A 24,339-nucleotide genomic window follows, 5' to 3' on the forward strand; every position below is an offset into this window, starting at 1 on the left:
AGTGGTGAATCTGAGGATCAAGGATGTGAAGGCGGGTAATATTATCTCTTAGTGGTGAATCTAAGGATCAAGGATGTAAAGGCGAGTATATTATCTCTTAGTGGTGAAGCTGAGGATCAAGGATGTGAAAGACGGTAATATTATATCTTAGTGGTATAGCTAAGGATCAAGGATGTGAAGGAGGGTAATATTATCTCTTAGTGGTATAGCTAAGGATCAAGGATGTGAAGGCGGGTAATATTATCTATTAGTGGTGAAGCTAAGGATCAAGGATGTGAAGGAGGGTAATATTATCTCTTAGTGGTGAAGCTAAGGATCAAGGATGTGAAGAAGGGTATTATTATCTCTGAGTGGTGTAGCTGAGGATCAAGGATGTGAATATTATCTCTTAGTGGTGAAGCTGAGGATCAAGGATGTGAAGGCGGGTAATATTATCTCTTAGTGGTGAAGTTAAGGATCAAGGATGTGAAGGCGAGTAATATTATCTCTTAGTGGTGAAGCTAAGGATCAAGGATGTGTAGAAGGGTAATATTATCTCTTAGTGGTGAAGCTAAGGATCAAGGATGTGAAGGAGGGTAATGTTATCTTTTAGTGGTGAAGCTGAGGATCAAGGATGTGAAAGACGGTAATATTATCTCTTAGTGGTGTAGCTAAGGATCAAGGATCTGAAGGAGGCTAATATTATCTCTTAGTGGTGAAGCTAAGGATCAAGGATGTGAAGGAGGGTAATATTATCTCTTAGTGGTGAAGCTAAGGATCAAGGATGTGAAGAAGGGTAATATTATCTCTTAGTGGTGAATCTGAGGATCAAGGATGTGAAGAAGGGTAATATTATCTCTCACTGGTGTAGCTGAGGATCAATGATGTGAATATTATCTCTTAGTGGTGAAGCTGAGGATCAAGGATGTGAAGGCGGGTAATATTATCTCTTAGTGGTGAAGCTAAGGATCAAGGATGTGAAGGAGGGTAATATTATCTTTTAGTGGTGAAGCTGAGGATCAAGGATGTGAAAGACGGTAATATTATCTCTTAGTGGTGAAGCTAAGGATCAAGGATGTGAAGGAGGGTAATATTATCTCTTAGTGGTGAAGCTAAGGATCAAGGATGTGAAGAAGGGTAATATTATCTCTTAGTGGTGAATCTGAGGATCAAGGATGTGAAGAAGGGTAATATTATCTCTTAGTGGTGTAGCTGAGGATCAAGGATGTGAATATTATCTCTTAGCGGTGAAGCTGAGGATCAAGGATGTGAAGGCGGGTAATATTATCTCTTAGTGGTGAAGCTAAGGATCACGGATGTGAAGAAGGGTAATATTATCTCTTAGTGGTGAAGCTAAGGATCAAGGATGTGAAGGAGGGTAATATTATCTTTTAGTGGTGAAGCTGAGGATCAAGGATGTGAAAGACGGTAATATTATCTCTTAGTGGTGTAGCTAAGGATCAAGGATGTGAAGGAGGCTAATATTTTCTCTTAGTGGTGAAGCTAAGGATCAAGGATGTGAAGAAGGGTAATATTATCTTTTAGTGGTGAAGCTGAGGATCAAGGATGTGAAGAAGGGTAATATTATCTCTTAGTGGTGTAGCTAAGGATCAAGGATGTGACGGCGGGTAATATTATCTCTTAGTGGTGAAGCTAAGGATCAAGGATGTGAAGGCGGGTAATATTATCTCTCAGTGGTGAAGCTAAGGATCAAGGATGTGAAGAAGGGTAATATTATCTCTTAGTGGTGAAGTTAAGGATCAAGGATGTGAAGGAGGGTAATATTATCTTTTAGAGGTGAAGCTGAGGATCAAGAATGTGAAAGACGGTAATATTATCTCTTAGTGGTGTAGCTAAGGATCAAGGATGTGAAGGAGGCTAATATTTTCTCTTAGTGGTGAAGCTGAGGATCAAGGATGTGAAGGAGGGTAATATTATCTCTTAGTGGTGTAGCTGAGGATCAAGGATGTGAAGGAGGGTAATATTATCTCTAAGTGGTGTAGCTGAGGATCAAGGATGTGAAGGAGGGTAATATTATCTCTTAGTTGTGAAGCTAAGGATCAACGCTTCTCTCTTCGAGACAAAAACCAAGACTCTGAAATTCGAAGGAGAATTAAAGCCGGGTGGCAAGCTTTTGGAAGATACAGCACCATCATCTCTTAGTGGTGAAGCTAAGGATCAAGGATGTGAAGAAGGGTAATATTATCTCTTAGTGGTGAATCTGAGGATCAAGGATGTGAAGAAGGGTAATATTATCTCTCACTGGTGTAGCTGAGGATCAATGATGTGAATATTATCTCTTAGTGGTGAAGCTGAGGATCAAGGATGTGAATGCGGGTAATATTATCTCTTAGTGGTGAAGCTAAGGATCAAGGATGTGAAGGAGGGTAATATTATCTTTTAGTGGTGAAGCTGAGGATCAAGGATGTGAAAGACGGTAATATTATCTCTTAGTGGTGAAGCTAAGGATCAAGGATGTGAAGGAGGGTAATATTATCTCTTAGTGGTGAAGCTAAGGATCAAGGATGTGAAGAAGGGTAATATTATCTCTTAGTGGTGAATCTGAGGATCAAGGATGTGAAGAAGGGTAATATTATCTCTTAGTGGTGTAGCTGAGGATCAAGGATGTGAATATTATCTCTTAGCGGTGAAGCTGATGATCAAGGATGTGAAGGCGGGTAATATTATCTCTTAGTGGTGAAGCTAAGGATCAAGGATGTGAAGAAGGGTAATATTATCTCTTAGTGGTGAAGCTAAGGATCAAGGATGTGAAGGAGGGTAATATTATCTTTTAGTGGTGAAGCTGAGGATCAAGGATGTGAAAGACGGTAATATTATCTCTTAGTGGTGTAGCTAAGGATCAAGGATGTGAAGGAGGCTAATATTTTCTCTTAGTGGTGAAGCTAAGGATCAAGGATGTGAAGAAGGGTAATATTATCCCTTAGTGGTGAAGCTAAGGATCAAGGATGTGAAGGAGGGTAATATTATCTCTTAGTGGTGAAGCTAAGGATCAAGGATGTGAAGAAGGGTAATATTATCCCTTAGTGGTGAATCTGAGGATCAAGGATGTGAAGAAGGGTAATATTATCTCTCACTGGTGTAGCTGAGGATCAAGGATGTGAATATTATCTCTTAGTGGTGAAGCTGAGGATCAAGGATGTGAAGGCGGGTAATATTATCTTTTAGTGGTGAAGCTGAGGATCAAGGATGTGAAAGACGGTAATATTATCTCTTAGTGGTGAAGCTAAGGATCAAGGATGTGAAGGAGGGTAATATTATCTCTTAGTGGTGAAGCTAAGGATCAAGGATGTGAAGAAGGGTAATATTATCTCTTAGTGGTGAATCTGAGGATCAAGGATGTGAAGAAGGGTAATATTATCTCTTAGTGGTGTAGCTGAGGATCAAGGATGCGAATATTATCTCTTAGCGGTGAAGCTGAGGATCAAGGATGTGAAGGCGGGTAATATTATCTCTTAGTGGTGAAGCTAAAGATCAAGGATGTGAAGGAGGGTAATATTATCTTTTAGTGGTGAAGCTGAGGATCAAGGATGTGAAAGACGGTAATATTATCTCTTAGTGGTGTAGCTAAGGATCAAGGATGTGAAGGAGGCTAATATTTTCTCTTAGTGGTGAAGCTAAGGATCAAGGATGTGAAGAAGGGTAATATTATCTTTTAGTGGTGAAGCTGAGGATCAAGGATGTGAAGAAGGGTAATATTATCCCTTAGTGGTGAAGCTAAGGATCAAGGATGTGAAGGAGGGTAATATTATCTCTTAGTGGTGAAGCTAAGGATCAAGGATGTGAAGAAGGGTAATATTATCCCTTAGTGGTGAATCTGAGGATCAAGGATGTGAAGAAGGGTAATATTATCTCTCACTGGTGTAGCTGAGGATCAAGGATGTGAATATTATCTCTTAGTGGTGAAGCTGAGGATCAAGGATGTGAAGGCGGGTAATATTATCTTTTAGTGGTGAAGCTGAGGATCAAGGATGTGAAAGACGGTAATATTATCTCTTAGTGGTGAAGCTAAGGATCAAGGATGTGAAGGAGGGTAATATTATCTCTTAGTGGTGAAGCTAAGGATCAAGGATGTGAAGAAGGGTAATATTATCTCTTAGTGGTGAATCTGAGGATCAAGGATGTGAAGAAGGGTAATATTATCTCTTAGTGGTGTAGCTGAGGATCAAGGATGTGAATATTATCTCTTAGCGGTGAAGCTGAGGATCAAGGATGTGAAGGCGGGTAATATTATCTCTTAGTGGTGAAGCTAAGGATCAAGGATGTGAAGAAGGGTAATATTATCTCTTAGTGGTGAAGCTAAGGTTCAAGGATGTGAAGGAGGGTAATATTATCTTTTAGTGGTGAAGCTGAGGATCAAGGATGTGAAAGACGGTAATATTATCTCTTAGTGGTGTAGCTAAGGATCAAGGATGTGAAGGAGGCTAATATTTTCTCTTAGTGGTGAAGCTAAGGATCAAGGATGTGAAGAAGGGTAATATTATCTTTTAGTGGTGAAGCTGAGGTTCAAGGATGTGACGGCGGGTAATATTATCTCTTAGTGGTGAAGCTAAGTATCAAGGATGTGAAGGCGGGTAATATTATCTCTCAGTGGTGAAGCTAAGGATCAAGGATGTGAAGAAGGGTAATATTATCTCTTAGTGGTGAAGCTAAGGATCAAGGATGTGAAGGAGGGTAATATTATCTTTTAGTGGTGAAGCTGAGGATCAAGAATGTGAAAGACGGTAATATTATCTCTTAGTGGTGTAGCTAAGGATCAAGGATGTGAAGGAGGCTAATATTTTCTCTTAGTGGTGAAGCTGAGGATCAAGGATGTGAAGGAGGGTAATATTATCTCTTAGTGGTGTAGCTGAGGATCAAGGATGTGAAGGAGGGTAATATTATCTCTAAGTGGTGTAGCTGGGGATCAAGGATGTGAAGGAGGGTAATATTATCTCTTAGTGGTGAAGCTAAGGATCAAGGATGTGAAGGCGGGTAATATTATCTCTTAGTGGTGTAGCTAAGGATCAAGGATGTGAAGGAGGGTAATATTATCTCTTAGTGGTGAAGAAGAGGGTCAAGGATGTGAAAGACGGTAATATTATCTCTAAGAGGTGTAGCTAAGGATCAAGGATGTGAAGGCGGGTAATATTATCTCTTAGTGGTGTAGCTAAGGATCAAGGATGTGAAGGAGGCTAATATTTTCTCAACGTTTCTCTCTTCGAGACAAAAACCAAGACTCTGAAATTCGAAGGAGAATTAAAGCCGGGTGGCAAGCTTTTGGAAGATACAGCACCATCATGAAAGGCAATCTTCCAATATGCCTTAAACGAAAGGTCTACAACCAATGCATCCTCCCAGCTATTTCATATGGGGCAGAATCATGGACTTTAACATCAAAAATGGAAAGGAAACTAGCAGCAGCCCAGCACAACATGGAAAGAAGTATATTAGACATCACCTACAAGGACAGGAAAACCAACAAATGGATCAGGGAGCAGACGCAAGTGCAAGACATCTTGGAAACCATCAAAAGCAGAAAATGGACCTGGGCCGGCCATATCAGCCGCAGACAAGACAATCGTTGGAGCTCAACACTCACACATTGGACACCTTATGGGAGGAAGCGAAATAGAGGACGCCAACGGAAGCGATGGAGGGACGAGCTGCAAAACTACTGGGGAGAAGTGAACTGGTACCAACAAGCACAAAACAGAGACACATGGAGACATCATGGTGTGACCTTCATCCTGCAGTGGATTGATAATGGCTGAAAAAGTAAAAAGTAAAAGTAAGGATCAAGGATGTGAAGAAGGGTAATATTATTTCTTAGTGGTGAAGCTAAGGATCAAGGATGTGAAGGAGGGTAATATTATCTTTTAATGGTGAAGCTGAGGATCAAGGATGTGAAAGACGGTAATATTATCTCTTATTGGTGTAGCTAAGGATCAAGGATGTGAAGGAGGGTAATATTATATCTTAGTGGTGTAGCTAAGGATCAAGGATTTGAAGGAGGGTAATATTATCTCTTAGTGGTGAAGCTGAGGATCAAGGATGTGAAGGCGGGTAATATTATCTCTTAGTGGTGTAGCTAAGGATCAAGGATATGAAGGAGGGTAATATTTTCTCTTATTGGTGAAGCTGAGGATCAAGAATGTGAAGGCGGGTAATATTATCTCTTAGTGGTGTAGCTAAGGATCAAGGATGTGAAGGCGGGTAATATTATATCTTAGTGGTGTAGCTAAGGATCAAGGATGTGAAGGAGGGTAATATTATCTCTTAGTGGTGAAGCTGAGGATCAAGGATGTGATGGCGGGTAATATTATCTCTTAGTGGTGCAGCTAAGGATCAAGGATATGAAGGAGGGTAATATTATCTCTTAGTGGTGAAGCTGATGATCAAGGATGTGAAGGAGGGTAATATTATCTCTTTAGTGGTGAAGCTGAGGATCAAGGATGTGAAGAAGGGTAATATTATCTCTTAGTGGTGAAGCTGAGGATCAAGGATGTGAAGAAGGGTAATATTATCTCTTAGTGGTGAAGCTAAGGATCAAGGATGTAAATATTATCTCTTAGTGGTGAAGCTAAGGATCAAGGATGTGAAGGCGGGTAATATTATCTCTTTTTTTTTTAATGTTTCAAGACATATCAAGGCATTAACAGCTGTTATCGTTGCGATAAAGCTGACGGGTTGGCGCCTAGATAGCTATTAACCTCCTTTATTGAAGCTGTTCCGTTTCGCAATTCCAGGAATGTGAGGCGGGAGTGCATTCCATGTGCGGGCTGTAGATGGAATGAAAGACCGCTCATGACTAACAAGGTTAGATCTTGGAATTTGAACTGCAAGGTCGTGAGATCTAACTGAACGGCGGAGGCGAAGGTCTTGCGCAGCTGAGGATCAAGGATGTGAAGGAGGGTAATTAGCACGTACTTTTCTGAAACTATTTAGCATGTGATCTAAAGGATAACTTGATTTCTGTTTTATGGGAAAATATTATGTAAGTATGCATATTTTCAGAAACCATTTGTTTTTTCAAATTAGAAATCGTTTTGAGCTGAGGATCAAGGATGTGAAGGCGGGTAATATTATCTCTTAGTGGTGCAGCTAAGGATCAAGGATGTGAAGGAGGGTAATATTATCTCTTAGTGGTGAAGCTGAGGATCAAGGATGTGAAGGCGGGTAATATTATCTCTTAGTGGTGAAGCTGAGGATCAAGGATGTGAAGGAGGGTAATATTATCTCTTAGTGGTGAAGCTGAGGATCAAGGATGTGAAGGAGGGTAATATTATCTCTTAGTGGTGAAGCTGAGGATCAAGGATGTGAAGGAGGGTAATATTATCTCTTAGTGGTGAAGCTAAGGATCAAGGATGTGAAGGAGGCTAATATTATCTCTTAGTGGTGAAGCTGAGGATCAAGGATGTGAAGGAGGGTAATATTATCTCTTAGTGGTGAAGCTGAGGATCAAGGATGTGAAGGAGGGTAATATTATCTCTTAGCACGTACATTTCTGAAACTATTTAGCATGTGATCTAAAGGATAACTTGATTTCTGTTTTATGGGAATATATTATGTAACTATGCATATTTACAGAACCTTTTAATTCAAATTAGAAAACATTTTGAGCAAAGTGTATTTATATTGTGTATACCAAAGTTGAACATCGAATACTCGATATCCGACTTGTTTTGCTTGGTTGTATTACAATTTTGGAAAAAGAATCGAAATTTGTCACTTTCTTCTTGAGTAATGTGTTTTCTTAGATCCTTTAGACATGGTAGTTGTGGGATATATTACTGTACTATTGGTAACAAAAGCTGTACATAGCCGACAGGCTTCATACATTCAATTACTTTAAACAAACAAACATCAACTAAAAAAATCGACGGCATCGACTAAAGCGTATCAATTTCATGATCGAATTTAGAAAACCAGCAATAAAACACATATTTCAGTTTACCACCTTTTACTAAACCAAATATGCTTAGATACGGAAATCATATAGGCGAATGGTCCAATGTCCAGTCCAATAACTTATGATACCTTTAGTTTGCATTCAAATAATTTATTTTATTGAGGTTGTTGAAATGCTTTATACCTAAATAGGATTGTATGTCAGGTTTTCAGGACTTTTGAAAAAGGTCTTTTTGAAAAACTGCTCTAAAGGCCAAAATTTCTCTACATTTTTTCAATAACAATAAGCCCAGCAAATACAAAAATGTGCTTAAAACGATTTTAACGTTTTAATAACATTTAAATGTCGGGTTATATAAAGATCGTGAATACATTTTTAAAACGTTACTGTCAAATATTTTGGGCAAAACTATTTCGTCAACTGTTAAATATCATTCCGTTTTGCATCACGTTTTCAAAAAATGTTTTATGTATGTTATTAAAACGTTTTATATATATAACCCAACAAACCTTTTAAAACGTTGTGTGTTTACTGGACATGTACAATGTCAAGATTTCTTGCATGAGTATTACATTACATTATATTACATTACATTACATTATAAATTGCATTTTGCATTGCATTGCATTGCATTGCATTGCATTGCATTAAATTACATTACATTACATTGTATTGAATTACATTACATTAAATCACATCACATCACATCACATCACATCACATCACATCACATCACATCACATCCCATCCCATCACATTACATTGCATTACATTACATTACATTACATTACATTACAATTACATTACATTAATTACATTACATTACATTACATTACATTACATTACATTACATTACATTACATTACATTACATTACATTAATTTAATTGGTTTTTGTATACACTGTCGCGTTTGCTTTGTTGAGAACACTGATCATATGGGTTGATAGAAGTGGACCGGCAGAACATAGTCTATTTGGTGAGTCAAAATCATACTTCAGTTGATTCATCTGCAGCATGTCTCACGCTTGTAATAATCCACAATGTCTCCACATCACACAAGTGTTGCAGTGACTCCTGAACATTCTCAATTGCAGCAAAAAATCTATTTTCATTATATATTATTGAAAAACAACACTTTGATGTTTTGCAAAAGTTCATTGAAAAAAATCGTATACTTTGAAAACTTTATTGTTGTTAATGAGGTATGTACGTTTTACAAAAGTGTTGTTGTTTCAGCCCTCTTTACAACATAACTCAAGAACCACAGGACCTAATAAAGTATATCTGTGATATTTTAATTCTTCTGCACACTCGCTATCAAAATAATGATCAATGTAAATTTCATTGATATTTTAATTCTTCTACGTACACACTCGCTATCAAATGATCAATGCAATTTTACCAAAGCTCACTACCATTCGCAAGATGCTGTGAACTACCATATCGCAACAGTTCAAAATAGTTGCAAACCTTAATTGTGAATCGGGAAAAGGGGACCCTGTGCTGTAATGGAAAAGGACCGATGTTTATGTCAACAATATTTAGGCCGTTTGCAGTTAATTGCATATCTTTTATATTCGAGGACGGTCCCTGGTTGCAGTAACGTCCACGGTTGAAATGTCAAATTTCAAATATCGTCCACGTTTAACGGCAAACACACAAACAACCCACCCCCACCCCACACGTCACACACGCAATATTTCCCTATTTATAGTAAGATTGTTCATATTTCTATTAATACACATTAATTAAATTAAAACAAGTGATTAAATGGTTATCATGATCTAAGATCAAGATTACCATTTGATCAAGATTACCATTTGATCATAATTGCAATAATGTATGATAATCCTTCAAGTTTTGTACAAACAGGTGATGGACCAACTGAAGAGTTTCTCTCTACTGCTGGAATCCTGCAGGGCGACACTTTGGCCCCTTACCTTTTTGTGTTAGTGGTAGACTATCTCCTCAGACAGTCGATAGACACTGACAAGTCCAAAGGGATTGACATCATGCCCAATAAGACGAGCAGAGAGAAGAACAAGTATCTAACCGATCTTGACTACGCAGACGACATAGCTTTAACATTATCACAAGATGCCCAAGATCTTCTGTCATCTTTAGAAGATGCTTCCGCCAAAGTTGGCCTTTTTCTCAATTCCAAGAAGACAGAATATATGTGTATTAATGGAGATAAGAACCCAACTCCAATCCTTTCTCGGGATGGCACACAACTCAAGGAGGTGTCGGACTTTAAATATCTTGGTTCATTTGTTGCCGACAGCAAGAAAGACTTTCTGACTCGCAAAGCTCAAGCATGGAAAGCTTGCAACAAGCTGCACACCATTTGGCAGTCCAACATATCAAGAAATACCAAGCTTGCCTTCTTTAGAGCCTGCATAGAGAGTATCCTCTTATATGGAAGTGAGACCTGGACAATGAAGAAAGATCTTCAGGACCGTCTTGATGGTACCTACACCCGGCTGTTGATGAGGGTTCGAAATATATCCTGGCGTGAACATAAAACCAAAGCAGAGATCTATGATGGTGTTCCACAGGTGCACAGTGACATCGCCCCGATATCTTCATAGTAGAAAGCGCCATGGTAGGTTGAATCCACAGCCACACATGGCTATTTTATTCGGACCTTATGAGATGCATATTATTAGCGAAGTGACCTGACTAAGGCTATGACAATAGACGGGGTAATTGATTTCTCGCTGTGTAAGCAAGCTTGTATACGACATTGCGGTCAATGGTTAATATACTGTCTCCACTTGAGTGAGTGCCGCTATAGCCTGCTGCGCGCTGTTTATTTAGTAGTCCATAGGCCTACAGGACCAACGCAATATAAAATTGAGAGTTTTGGTCAAATTTTGTGTTCAAAGCGCACGGCCAATTTTCAAAGCGCACGCTAACGACTATAATATCTGTTCAGCACGTATTTTCAAGTGTATGAGACCACATCTGGTTTCTTGAGAAAAATTCATTTACGGGAGATATTCATCATTTTCTAACCCACTATCCGAAGATTTTCGTCTGATATCAAAATCGTGCATAGCAATTCACGTGTATCGATCCCGTGTATTCATTTTAATGTCCCTGCTGCACCAAATAATTATTAGCCAGGCGATGTCGGTGTGAGGTGTCCTCCATCGTTGCTCAACGGCGAGCCAGATTTGCAGGCCACTGCTACCGTGCAAAAGACCAAATAATTTCAGATGTCATCTGTATGAGGCTTCCACGAACATGTAGAGGAAGAAGACCATTCAACTACATCGACTGTGTGGCAAGGGACGTCAATCAAGAAATTAATGACCTCCCAAATCTGATGGCTGATAGAGATTCCTGGAAAAGAATTGTAAACTCATTCTCGGATGCGTCCGCAAGATAGATAGATAGATAATTGCTCACAAGTTGATAAGCGCCATCATTTCCTGTTCTCGTAAATATTATCATTTTGCAAATATGACTGGGATTGTCTTTACATAAACATTTATCGGTTTACTTTCTATTTCAAAGGTAAGGTTATTAAACTAAAAAAGTCATGTGTCCCTTTTTATTATCGACAAAATACTGGAAATTCCGTCAAACAATAAGTAGCATTGAGAAAATTGGTTTAAAATGATTGTTTGATAGAAAATGTGCTTTCTGTTATAAATCGAAACTTACACGAGATCCATCAATCAGTTATTCTGGTGAAAGGTAGATTTCACACCATAATAGATGGCCGATGGATCTCAAATTTTCGCGGGGAAAACTCTCTGAATACCCGAAATGAAATAGACAGACAACAAGACATAACTTCACTATAATATTTAATTCCGCATCATCAAATATCAACAAAGTATCACAACATAGATACTGGATTGACGCTGATGCGATGTTGTTCCTTCGATAGCTGGCCTTTGAATACCAAGATTTGACGTCATTCAGAATCGATGAGAGAAAGGCCACGGAGCGATATATGTAAATAATTGATTAATATAATGAAAATAGTGCCATAACATGAGTTTACCTTACGGCTCTCATAATGTAGTGAATCAGTGTAAAATGTCGGATTTAAGGGGACTAAATTTGACTTTTGTGGGGGTAAAATTTCTGAATATGAGCAACATTATTCTGATATTATCAAATCTATTGATGTTTGAGGTGATATTTACTGAACCGTATTACCAATAAGTGTTCGTCAGAACAGAAATGTACTTGTAATGTATCAGTTTTGAAAGTGGGGGAGTTTAAAAAAGTATGTCTCTTAAAACATGTAAAAGTGGTACGCACTCAGAAAGTTTGAATGGCCCCTTGGAGCCAAATATACACAAAGAAACAGCGGGAGTTCATTGGACAATCAGGCATCCTCGCAGTTGTTTTTGTACCGTAAGTTAAAGGAAGCGTCCGGCAATGACAAGATTATGTCTTATATGTTGGAAAAATAATTATCAAGCACGAATCACGTGGTTTTATTTAAAACAAACTCATATTAATCATAAAAAGGAATAAAAACAGCAATCTCTTAACACACGATAATCAAAATTCCTGCGCCTAAATTTTCTAGAGCAATGACGTCATGGTTATTTGTGCTCATTTGTCGTCAGACTTCATTGAATTTTTAGGACGTCATTGCTCTAGACAATTTCGGCGCGGGAATTTTGAATATCGCGCGTTGAGAGATGGCTGTTTTTATTCGTTTTTACGGTTAATATGATTTTGTTTTAAGGGGTGGGGTATGAACGTTTGGACAGTATTTATTTTGGGACATTAGAGCACATCAGACATATCGAATTGCATTCTGATTACGAAGAATGTCCTCCTTCACATACATGAGGTGGTGTTCCGCAAGGATCGGTTTTAGGTCCGTTACTTTTTATTTTATTTTTAAATGATATCTCGTTTCCTCCAACACCTTCACCTATTTCACTTATGCTGATGATACAAATATCATTCTCTCCAATCCCAATTTGAATGATCTTATTACCAATATTAACAATGAATTGTATAATATATCTACCTGGTTTAAAGTCAATAAGCTGTCTTTAAATATTGATAAGACTAATTACATGATTTTAAAAAATCGTCATAGTAACCGTGTTTATAATGATTTGAATATATGCATTGATGGTATCAAAATTTCCAAGGTTACCTTTACCAAATTTCTTGCATTGAATATTATTTCCAAATACTCCGGTATTCTGTTTCGTCTCAAAGATATTCTTCCAGGTAATACATTATTTTCTTTGTACAATACTTTAGTCCTACCTCATTTAATGTACTGGAATCTAGCCTGGGCTGATTCAAATAATACCAAGCTCCAGTCCATACATCTCAAGCAGAAAAGAATTATCAAACTTGGTTCAAACTCCCACTGATTTACTCACACTCCTCCTTTATTTAAGCATTTTAATACTTTGACCATTTATGACATTCACAAATTACTTAAGGGGTCGGGTATGAACGTTTGGACAGTATTTATCGTGGGACATTAGAGCACATCAGACATATCGAATTGCATTCTGAATACGAAGAATGTCCTTCTGATATCAAATAATTTTGATTTTTGAAATTCGCAATGTAATACACATTTTATGGCAAATCATTAAAATTGTTATTTTTGATATTTAACAGTACTCGAATTTAACTTTATAAATCTGATTTTTACTTAATAAAGTGTATGTAGGTGGGATGAAAAGCCGACGATCAATTGAAATTTTAGACCTTTCGTATTGAAGATATGGATTTTTTCCCCAAAACACCAAAAAAATTAGGTCTTTTGGGGAAACAAAAATCCATATCTTCAATATGAAAGGTCAAAATTTTCAATTGATCGTCGGCTTTTCCTCCCAGCTACATACACTTTAAGAATATGCCATTAGATTTATAAAATTTTCTTCGAGGACTGTTATATATCAAAAATGTGAAAATATCAAATTTTAATAATTTGTCATAAAATTTGTATTATATCGTGAATTTCAAAAAATGGAAATTATTTGATATCAGAAAGACATTCTTCGTATTCAGAATGCAATTCGATATGTCTGATGTGCTCTCATGTCCTACAAAAATACTGTCGAAACGCTCAAAACGCTAATTCCAGATCCCTTAAATAAAACCATGTGATTCATGCTTAATAATTATTTTTCTAACATATAAGACATAATGTTGTGATTGCCGGACACTTCCTTTAAGCCCAAAAACCATTCAAACTTTCTTAGTACTTACCGCCCTTAAAAACCATATTTTTAAACTCCTCCCATTTTCAACAAAATTGGTACATTGCAAGTGTATTTCAGCTATTACGAATGCTAATGCTGACAAAGTTTAGGAAATAATGACCTCAAACCCCAATAAATTTGATAATAACAGAATAATGTTGCATAAAGTCCAAATTTGTGTCCCCAGCAAAGCTCAAATTCAGACTCCCTAAATGCATTTTATGCAAATTCACTAATATTAGCACCATAATGTGAACTCATGAAAAGCACAAACAATTTCTATCAATCAAATATTTTACACCATTTCTCCACACACCCCAATTAATAAATATATTAATAGATTTTTATATCACTGAATGAAAACCTCTAGCTACATAATGTGTAGCCTATGTACAAAATATTTCTTATAGATTCATTCGTTTCGCAAAAATATCGTGAAATTTGAATTCAACAATTGTCTATGGAGCAGTGTAATACACAAAATTATGCATAACTCGCACACGCAAAATCGGAATCAACTGAAATTTGGGAATAGGCTTTTTTCATGGATATCTACTGAAAAACGTTATAAAAAGAGGATAGTAGGATCACGAAATACTCCTTTCAAATAAGTTGCTACCCCTGCTTGTTATATTGAATAAGACTAAAATGTTAAATACATTTCACAAATGATATAAGATGTATCTATCAGTACACACCTTTAGTAGGTCACAGGTTACAGTGACGTGACCGGGAATCCGGAATTCCCGGGAAGTGACGTACGACAGCATTTTAAGACTCGTACTGGTTTACATGTAGTTTATTGTCATTCGTATACGCAATTGCTTATCTTGATCAATTATTATTATAAATACTGATAAATCGTGGTTTGTACAAATCTAACTGTTATAATTCGATATGAGCAATTGTCACATCCTAACAATCATTAGTTATAGCCCGAGATCTAACCGGTTCCAGCATATTGTCGATGATAAATAATAATGTTAAAAAGGGACACATGACTTATTTAGTTTGATTACCTTACCTTTGAAATAGAAAGTAAACAGGTAAACGTTTATGTAAAGGCAATCCCAGTCATATTTGGAAAATGATAAAATTTACGGGAACAGGAAATGATAGCGCTTATCAACTTAAGAGCAATTGAGATGAAATGGTAATCTTGATCTTATATCAAGATTACCATTTCATCACAATACTCAATGGTCAATCTTTTTGATTGGTAGTGTTCTATTATAGGGCGTGGCTAAAGCAGCTTGAACAGGTAAAATAGGTCCAACGTGTATATATACCAGCTTGTATAATGTAACCTACCAGTTGATGTTCAGAATATCAGTTTGAAATTTAGGCATAATACTGAAACAGGTATCCAGTGATTTTAATACCTAAACCCATAGCGATACAGAAGAACATAAGTTTAAGTCTCATGGTCCCAGAGGTAAGTACAGTATTTAGTTAAACTTGGAGGAGTATTCATCATGTTCATCAATTGTTGGACTCGGCAGTATATTGTGGTATACCACTGTTACCCGCATGGTGGAGAGGGTCAGACCTTCTTAGCATTTCAAGATATGAAAAGGAACCACAGTAGAATATTGACCCAGGTCTTATGAGGAGTGTCACCCCTGTGAGGATATTATTATATTTCCTTACTTATTTTCTTTCATTTGACACCACTTGGGGCACGTGGGGTGTCATACCTTCTTGATATTTTGAAACTTAAAATAGGCATATTTACCCGGGTCTTGACCCCCCTTTCAACTAGAAATTATGATTTTAATCGCTATATTATTCTCCATATTATCGACATAAAATGAAGCGCTATCATCTCCTGTTCCCGGAAATATTCTCATTTTGGGATTGCCTTTACATAAACGTTTACCTGTTTACTTTCTATTTCAAAGGTAAGGTGATCAAACTAAATAAGTCATGTGTCCCTTTTAGAAGTCCAGAGTACTGTTGAAAGAATTCACCTTACCATTGAAATAATCATCCATGTTTGAAAAGTGCATGACTCAAAATCTGTGTTTACCCCATAGACACCAGCTAATAGTCGCATCTCTGTACCATTTAATCTGTAGAGAAAAAAGAGGATTCTGAAGGTATTTGGTTATGTGCCGGAAATACACCCTATGTTCTTTTGATCCCAAATCTGTTTTTAACCCAAAGGCCCTAGCCAAAATGACTCATGCGTGACGTTTAACCCCAGATGGGTCATGTAAAATGTAAAGGGTGGGGTAGTCTAGCTTTTGCCCATGTCAGATGATTATAATCGGCTCCTCATTCGCCGATCAAGTGTAGCAACGCGTGACTTATAGTTCTTTTTACGCGATAATCAGGAAGAGCAGTCGGACACCGCTAAAGGACTTTGCCAAATAGGCTATTATGTAAAGTTGCATATATCATTTATTTTGCAGATATCTACATGTGTCCCTGCAATCACTTCCACTTTTAATACTGGATCAGAATATAACCAGAGGTGAGTTAATTCACTTTTGCTGGACATTTCGGACCAGCCACGTACAATACTAGTGTATTTAATAGATGACTGCCATGCAAGATGGTAGAATATTATTAGTCGAAAAAGTAAGTACCCCCACTAGACTATTTTACAAAAAATATTACAAACGCCACTCAAACGAAACTAGTACTATGAGTATTATCAAATCATTTAGAAAAATTCTTAATTTAAACAAAATTGTTGTGTTTTATGCAAATTAGCACGCATACCAAGCCATCTGGAATTTATGAAACATATAATATAAGTGCAACTCTACTAGTGTCTCTTAAAATCTGAATAATCTTTGGCATTGGAAGTAAACCTAAAGTTATCTATATAGGGCAATGAGTTATGATGAAATCAATGTGATAGGCCAAGCCAAGTTGCCGGCCATTTTGGATTTATGCAAATTATCAATCAAACCATAAATGGCAAACATACGAAGAAAACAAAGTTTAGCCATGTATGCATTTTAGGCATTTACAAGTACCCAAAATATTATCTCTTACAATAAATTATAATAATAATAAAATTCCTTAGATGGAGAGGGATATTTCCACGACTGGGAATCTTTTTTATTTTTTTATTTTAGTATGTCATTCTAGGGATCGGACCTGAAACAAATGCACTGTTGTCGAAAAAGTATGTCGCAATTTGTTTAATGTTTACCTAAAACAATATTTAAAATATTATTGGCCTATTATTTCAACATTGAACAAGTAGAATTGCTTATTAATTGTTTTACATACTCTTTCATATTCTGAACAGGTAAACCTCTGCAGACTCACAGCCTACGCAGTTGTTACATATTGACAAGCCGTTATCCAGATGCCGTTATCCAACTTCACTCACGAACGCCATCTTTCAACATGGGTTCAAGCTTTTCGGTCAAGAATGATACAAGTCATGATGCATGGATCTGTCATGGTGTCAACTGGACGGTTCTAACGGCCACGCTCGGTGCCTTAGGGGGCCTAGGGGGCCTAGTTTCTGGAGGAATGAGTATCCTCGCTGTTGGTGCTGTTGGTACTACTGCTGCTTTAGTCACAACCTCTAGCATCTCCACTGTGTCTACAGCTCTGGGTGTCACGCAGGCTGAAGCTGCAGAGATTCAGAGAAAGGTCAAGGAATTCCAGAAAAGTGCTACATTGGTAAAACCTGGTGGAAAGTATACATTCTCGGGTAGTCTGTCTCTTACTATGAGAGTATATGTCATGAATGATTTACTCGAGACAGATACACGAGACTGTCGGACGGGCCCAACTGATAAATCCGAGAATAAATATTCCTTATCAAAGCACTTTTCAAAATTGACCGGTTAGAAAAAAACAGTGGACATGAGCAAAGGCTATTTACAATAATATTATGCTAAATATTGAAAACGACAAGTAATCTTAATATTTCACACAACAGAATGTTCTCCATTTGCTCTCATTAAAGCTGGCTAGAAGACTGTACTCTCAAAACTTAAGAACTATGCGATGACTATGTGCTGGAGTCAAAAAGGGGGACCATTTTGTCGATATGGAGGCTAATAAATTTTCACACATTTATTTATTTATTTATTTTTTATGTCTGAACTATGCAAGGCTTAAACAGCTGCTATCAGTATGATAGCGCTGATGGGTTGGCACCAAAATAGTTCGTCGCTCCCAAGACATAGTGGCGTATCAGCCATTTTTGACAAAATGAGATAAGATCAGTTTCATAATCTATGTATAAAGCTCTACATTCTGACAAACTTTCAAGACATGCATGTCATTAATTAATAAAGTACAATCACTAATTAGGTTTGGCGTATCTCACTCAATGGAATTATTGTGTACAACATTCCTCTTGTTTTGGACGACATAGTGGCGTATCAGTGACATACGCCACTATGTCGCAAATATGTGACATACACCACTATTTTGGTATATCGCGGCTGTGCAATGTGGCCAAACTTCAACTATTATTCGACATACTGGCGTATCACGTGTCGTATATCAATTTTGAATGGAGAATAATTTTTCAAAAAATTTGACATACTGGCGTATAAATTTAATGACTAATTACAATTAATTAGTGAATGACAACAATGCATTTTATACATAAAATGTAACTTAAATATTTATATGTTCATATCCATTCAAGAAAAGGGGACATTTTAAGGGAGGCAATGTATGACAAACGGTTAAAAGTTGCAAAAACTTCAGATGCAATTATCTCAAAATGGCCATTTTCGTGATACGCCACTATGTCTTGCGGGCGACGAGTTGTTGGACGTATTCAATGTTACGCGGTAAATTTGTGTAGAAAATATGCTGTCATTTTATAGTGAACAGCTTAAAGTGACACTTCTAGTACTAAAACTATAGAAAACTCGAGTAATGCAGTGGATGAAGTAAATGTAACATTGGATTCTGTAGCAAACATGATTTCTAACACAAGTACTAGACTTGGGAAATTAGAAAGTGACAAAAATCGTAAAAATGTTTCCTTTGCAAATTCAAATCAAGATCATTTGCCCATAGGTCTGCTAAACGAAACATGAAGTGTTATTTATATAGTGTTTATATTATATGTGGACGTATAGGCCATGGGTGGAGAAGATACTATGCAAAACAGGGAATTGACGGTAAACTCTAAAAATTATTTTACTCAACCTGAGTAAAATCGTACTCCTTTTGATAGTAAAAAGGTTACAGCTCATATGAGTAAATTTGACTCAACGAAGGTTGAGTAGTAGGGTGGGCGAAAAACACTTTTTTTTCTCGGATCGACTTGGAACTCTTGGAGAAATTTACTGGGGTACATATTAGTATTGTGCTCAAATATCAGTAAGATCGAAGCATGTTTCACCCAGGCAGTAGATTTTCACAAAATCCCTACTTTTTTGCTATTTCTTACTGCTATTTCTTTATAACGCTATATAGAGAAATCAGTAGAAGCAAACTGGGGAAAGTAGGTATTGAGATGACATCATAGCCAATATTAAACAATTTGGGAAGTTTGTTTAGACCCTCCAGAACATCACCAAATAGCAAGCAGTTTCCAATTGGTTACCATTATATTTTGCTAAAGACATGTATTTAGTTAAATATTGATGATATTTGAGTTGCTAAATTAAGGGGTAGGGGTAGCATTATGGAGCATTTCCCCAGTTCGACTGAGTCAAATTTCACAATCTTGGTCTTGTTGCGTAGATATGAACTGCAAAAGTACAAACAATACCGTAAAATGGGGTAACTTTGGGCACTTTTCAGAGTTTTTAAACCACTGCTTCCAAACAAAACCAATTATATTGCTAATTATCTCTTTTTTATGACAATAGGGTTCCCTTCTACACCTTGAAGTTGAAAAAGATTTTCTAATAATTTTGTAAGGGTGCCCTAGGGGTTCAAATAGCCTGACCAAAGTTACCCCGCATTTGGGGAAACTTTGGTCAGAGCATACATCCATGAACAAAAAAAAATCAAAAAAATTGATCTTCGCTGTATAAGGGCAAGTTTTTGTTTTTTATTACATTTTACCCCTTGCAAAATTAATTCAGCACACATCCTTGCTCACAAATATCGATTTTTATTTTTCTGAAAACAATGTAAAAAATGCTCATTTTGGTCAAAAATCCTGATTTTTTCATAAATTTCGAGGAAATTGGACATGAGCGACTAATATTTCTTCCAAATATATTTCTGAACAAATTGACACCAAATATGACTAAAAACAATATCGCTGTACAAAAATATGACCATTTAAAAAAATATATTTGACCGACCAAAGTTACCCCGCTGACCGAAGTTACCCCATTTTACGGTACATGAGATATGATTTTAGAGCAGCTCTGACTTGTCCAGGGGTTAAAGGGCCATGTGACGCCTGATTTGTAGTAATTTTCAAGGCCGTGTGACCTTTTGACCTCTGGTCAAAACATGGATAGCCGAAAATCATATATCATTTATTTTTGTCAATGTTGCAGTTCATATCTATGCAGCAATACCACATTAGGGAAATTTGACTGAGAAGAACTGGGGAAATGCTCCGTAATGCTACCCCTACCCCTTAATATAGCAACTCAAATATCATTAATATTTAACTTACATAGGTGTCTTTAGGAAAAATAATGCTAACCAATTGGAGACTGCTTGCTATTTGGTGATGCTCTAGAGGGTCCAAACAAACTACCCAAAGTGTTTAATATTGGTACAGGATGGCATCTGAATGTCTACTTTTCCCAGGCTGTTTCTACTGATTTCTCTATATACATTTAGAGTTATACAGTAAGAAATAGCAAAAAAGTAGGGATTTTGTGAAAATCTACTGCCTGGGTGAAACATGCTTCAATCTTACTGATATTTCAGCACAATACTAGTATGTACCCCAGTAAAATTCTCCGAAAGTTCCAAGTGTTTTTCGCCCCACCCTATTGAGTAGCAACTTTAATTTGCCTTTGAGTTTGAGTAAACATTTTTCTCAGTAAAGGAATCAATACATGACTCAACATTTGTTGAGTTAACTTTTACTCAACCTTACTCAACAGTTGAGCTGTGACATTTTGTACTCAACAGGGTTGTAAAACCTTACGCAATCGGCTGGGACTTTGAAAAAGTACGCGACTTTAAACCAATATAGGTAAACAACAAAATATCACATATTCATCAAATAACTTTTATTTTGTAGCCAAGATTTAAGAGTATAATCATTTCAATATCCTTTAATACACGTAAGATAACAGAGATACACGATGATACTATTGATAGAAGTAGAACTTTTTGAATGACCCTCGTACGACATGATACCTTACACGGGTGTGCACTGAAGCTTGCAAACAGGGAGAGGGGGGTGTGGGGTGTGGGGTGTATGTATGCTAGGACAGTAGGATAGTCCATTTCTTTTGTGTACAATCAGGTATTGTGGGGGGCCAAAACGATGGCATCGACTAAAGCATATCAATAATATTTTATAATCGCAAATTACAATATCAGCTATAAAATTTATTTTAGTTTGTGACCTTTTACCATGTTTACTAAACCAAATCAATGCAAAATTCTAATCAGAGTCAGAGTAAATTTGATCAAATACGGAAATCAAAATAGGTTAAGGTTCAATAGTCCAATCCAATAGCATGTAAACTATGCCATAGTAAATTTTGATAAATAAAATTTTTTTAACGCATTCAGATGAACTCAAAATTGTACAGATGTTTACGTTGTATAGTTATCCTTTATTAATACAGTATATATGATTGTATCAGGTTTTCAGGACTTTTCAAAAACGTCTTTTTAAGAATTGGTCTATAGACTAATGATTCTCTACATGTTTTCAATAGCCACAAATACTCGTATTACCTCTTCGTATTCTACATTGGTCTTGGCGGCATATCTGTGGAAAGTTTATGTTACACAACTTAGTATTAAATTCCTGTGTTGTTACTCAAGTCTAAATTACTGTATCATTTATGAGCAACTTCTTAGTTACATCTAAGCAAGTAAATAAGAAATACGAAGGAAAATAATATACAATATGTGACTGTCCCAGCTTCTTAGTGCTTTTTCAAATCCTATGGGCTCCCTTGACATAACTGGAATTTTAGACACAAACTAAAAGTGCTAAAATAGGGGCACATACCCTTAATTCTTGTAAGGATTTTTAGAGGAGGGAACTCTCTATTTTGGTGCGCCATTAGGCGAACGTTTACGGTATATGGCCGGTAATGAGAGCCAGGTAATTTCATGAGTATTACATTACATTACATAGCATTTAGTTACATTACATTACATTACATTACATTACATTACATTACATTACATTACATTACATTACATTACATTACATTACATTACATTATATTGTATTATATTGTATTGCATTGCATTTATTACTTTACATTGCATTGCATTGCATTGCATTGAATTGCATTGCATTGCATAACATTACATTAAAGAAGTTTTTAGGGATGCACTGTTCCTTGTGTTGTGTTTGCTTTGACGAAGACACAGACCATCTGGGCGGAAACATTAGAAGAGTATCGGCAGAACAGAGTCTCAGTTCGAGAGTCAAAATCAGACTTCAGTTGATTCATCTGCAGCATGTCTCACACTTGTAATAATCCACAATGTCTCCACATCACACAAGTGTTGCAGTGACTTCTTAACACTCTCAATGGCAGCATCGTGCTTCTTACTAAAACCAAACTTACTCTGCAATGGCATCTCAGGTAACTCTGCGTTCTCCAACTCATTAAGCCGATCCAGAATATGACTTTGCGAAGTCAGCAACTCCGTGTGGTTGTTCGTGGCACATGCTTTTTTGGCAAAGTCTCGGGCACTGATCATCTGAGCGGAAAGAAAGTCTATCGCTTCCACATTGGTTGTCAAACGGTTCATCTCTATCTGGTAAAGATTTTGAAGGTGAGACACAGCGTTGCTGTAGCGTCTATCTATTTCATTATGAAGTTCCTGAACAGATTCTTTCATGAGTTCCTGTTTTGAATTTAAGTCATCGATTAGCGACTTTTGCATAGCTTGGACAGCCAATCTCATGGTGATGAGATCCTGATTTCTGACCTTCACTTTCCCCGAGGATAGCTGAATGTCGGATATGATTTTGTCACTGGCTGTACTTAAATCTATAAGATCGTGTGTTCTATGGTAAGCAAGACCACATGAGGCACAGGATCGGACTTTACAACCTGGTTCCTTACAGTACAATGTCAAAGGCAGCGTAGGATGTTTCTCGCAATTCTGTTGTTGTAGCATCAACGGGTTATGCTTTTTCTCTTGTAACTCATCAATGGTTACAAGTTTGTGATGTCGTAGTGATCGCATAACTTGGTGATTATCCGTGCAACGTTGACACTGAAAAGACCCACATATCTGGCAGAAACTTACAGCAGGATTGGCGTCATCGCAATTTCCGCACGGTAAGCCAACATCAAAGTTGAAGATGTCTTGATATCCTTTCAAATTTTCTACAATGAAATTATTCGGCAGGTTGTCGACAGTCCCTCCTGGTAAAGGTATTGATTCGCGACAGTTTGGGCAGTTGAACTTGGGTCGTTTACCGGCATGACGTTGGAGACACGATTTGCAAAAGGTATGCAAACATGGAAGATATTTGGCTTTGTGATTATTGCTGTCAAAAGGCTCAGCACATATGACACAAGTTAAGAACTCGTCTCTGAAATCCTCTTTAAGTTGCGTCGGAGAGCATAATGGCGAGGTTGCCATTTCTACGATAAAAGTCGCTTAAGATCGTATTTTAAGAAACAAGCTTTAGATTGAAACAAGCAAAGCAGCAGTCACTCAGTATAATTTGTGTGCTCACTAATATATATTGGGGCGGGTTTATATCATTTTGACCGGTGAACTTCGTACCCGTCTAGACACAGGGGCAAAGGTTCTTGTATTGTATTTATGACGCTGTGTTATTCTTGATCAACAAAAGTAACTCCAAGTAATGGAGGGAAATATCCCGGGAAATATCCAATAATGATCTGTTTATTTACAAATAGCCAAATGGTCTATTTCTATCAAGGGCATTACGAAATATGCTAGAAAGTTGTGGTCTATTTTGATCAAGAGAACATAGTAATTATTTTTGATACACATTATTCCGCGAAATCTTTTTTTACAAATAATTTTATCCGGGAAGTAAAAATCCAAAAATGCAATACCACAAATACGACGGCAAATGACGAAATAGCTAATTGAAAAGATTTGTCTCATCGATTATACCTTGATAACATACTCCTTCCCCACATACA

General features: G+C 37.0%; 1 protein-coding gene across 1 annotated transcript; it reads right to left on the bottom strand.

The window, feature by feature from the left end:
- Positions 1-22,636: 22,636 nt before the first annotated feature.
- Positions 22,637-23,803, bottom strand: LOC140152200 (E3 ubiquitin-protein ligase TRIM56-like). The gene has a single exon (XM_072174499.1). The coding sequence runs from the start codon at positions 23,801-23,803 to the stop codon at positions 22,637-22,639; it is 1,167 nt and encodes a 388-aa protein (XP_072030600.1).
- Positions 23,804-24,339: the final 536 nt, after the last annotated feature.

This window comes from Amphiura filiformis, chromosome 5 (assembly GCF_039555335.1).
Source record: "Amphiura filiformis chromosome 5, Afil_fr2py, whole genome shotgun sequence".
Taxonomy (NCBI): domain Eukaryota; kingdom Metazoa; phylum Echinodermata; class Ophiuroidea; order Amphilepidida; family Amphiuridae; genus Amphiura; species Amphiura filiformis.

Excerpts from the sequence above, each read along its gene's own strand:
- LOC140152200 (XM_072174499.1), bottom strand. The coding sequence starts at position 23,803 with ATGGCAACCTCGCCATTATGCTCTCCGACGCAACTTAAAGAGGATTTC.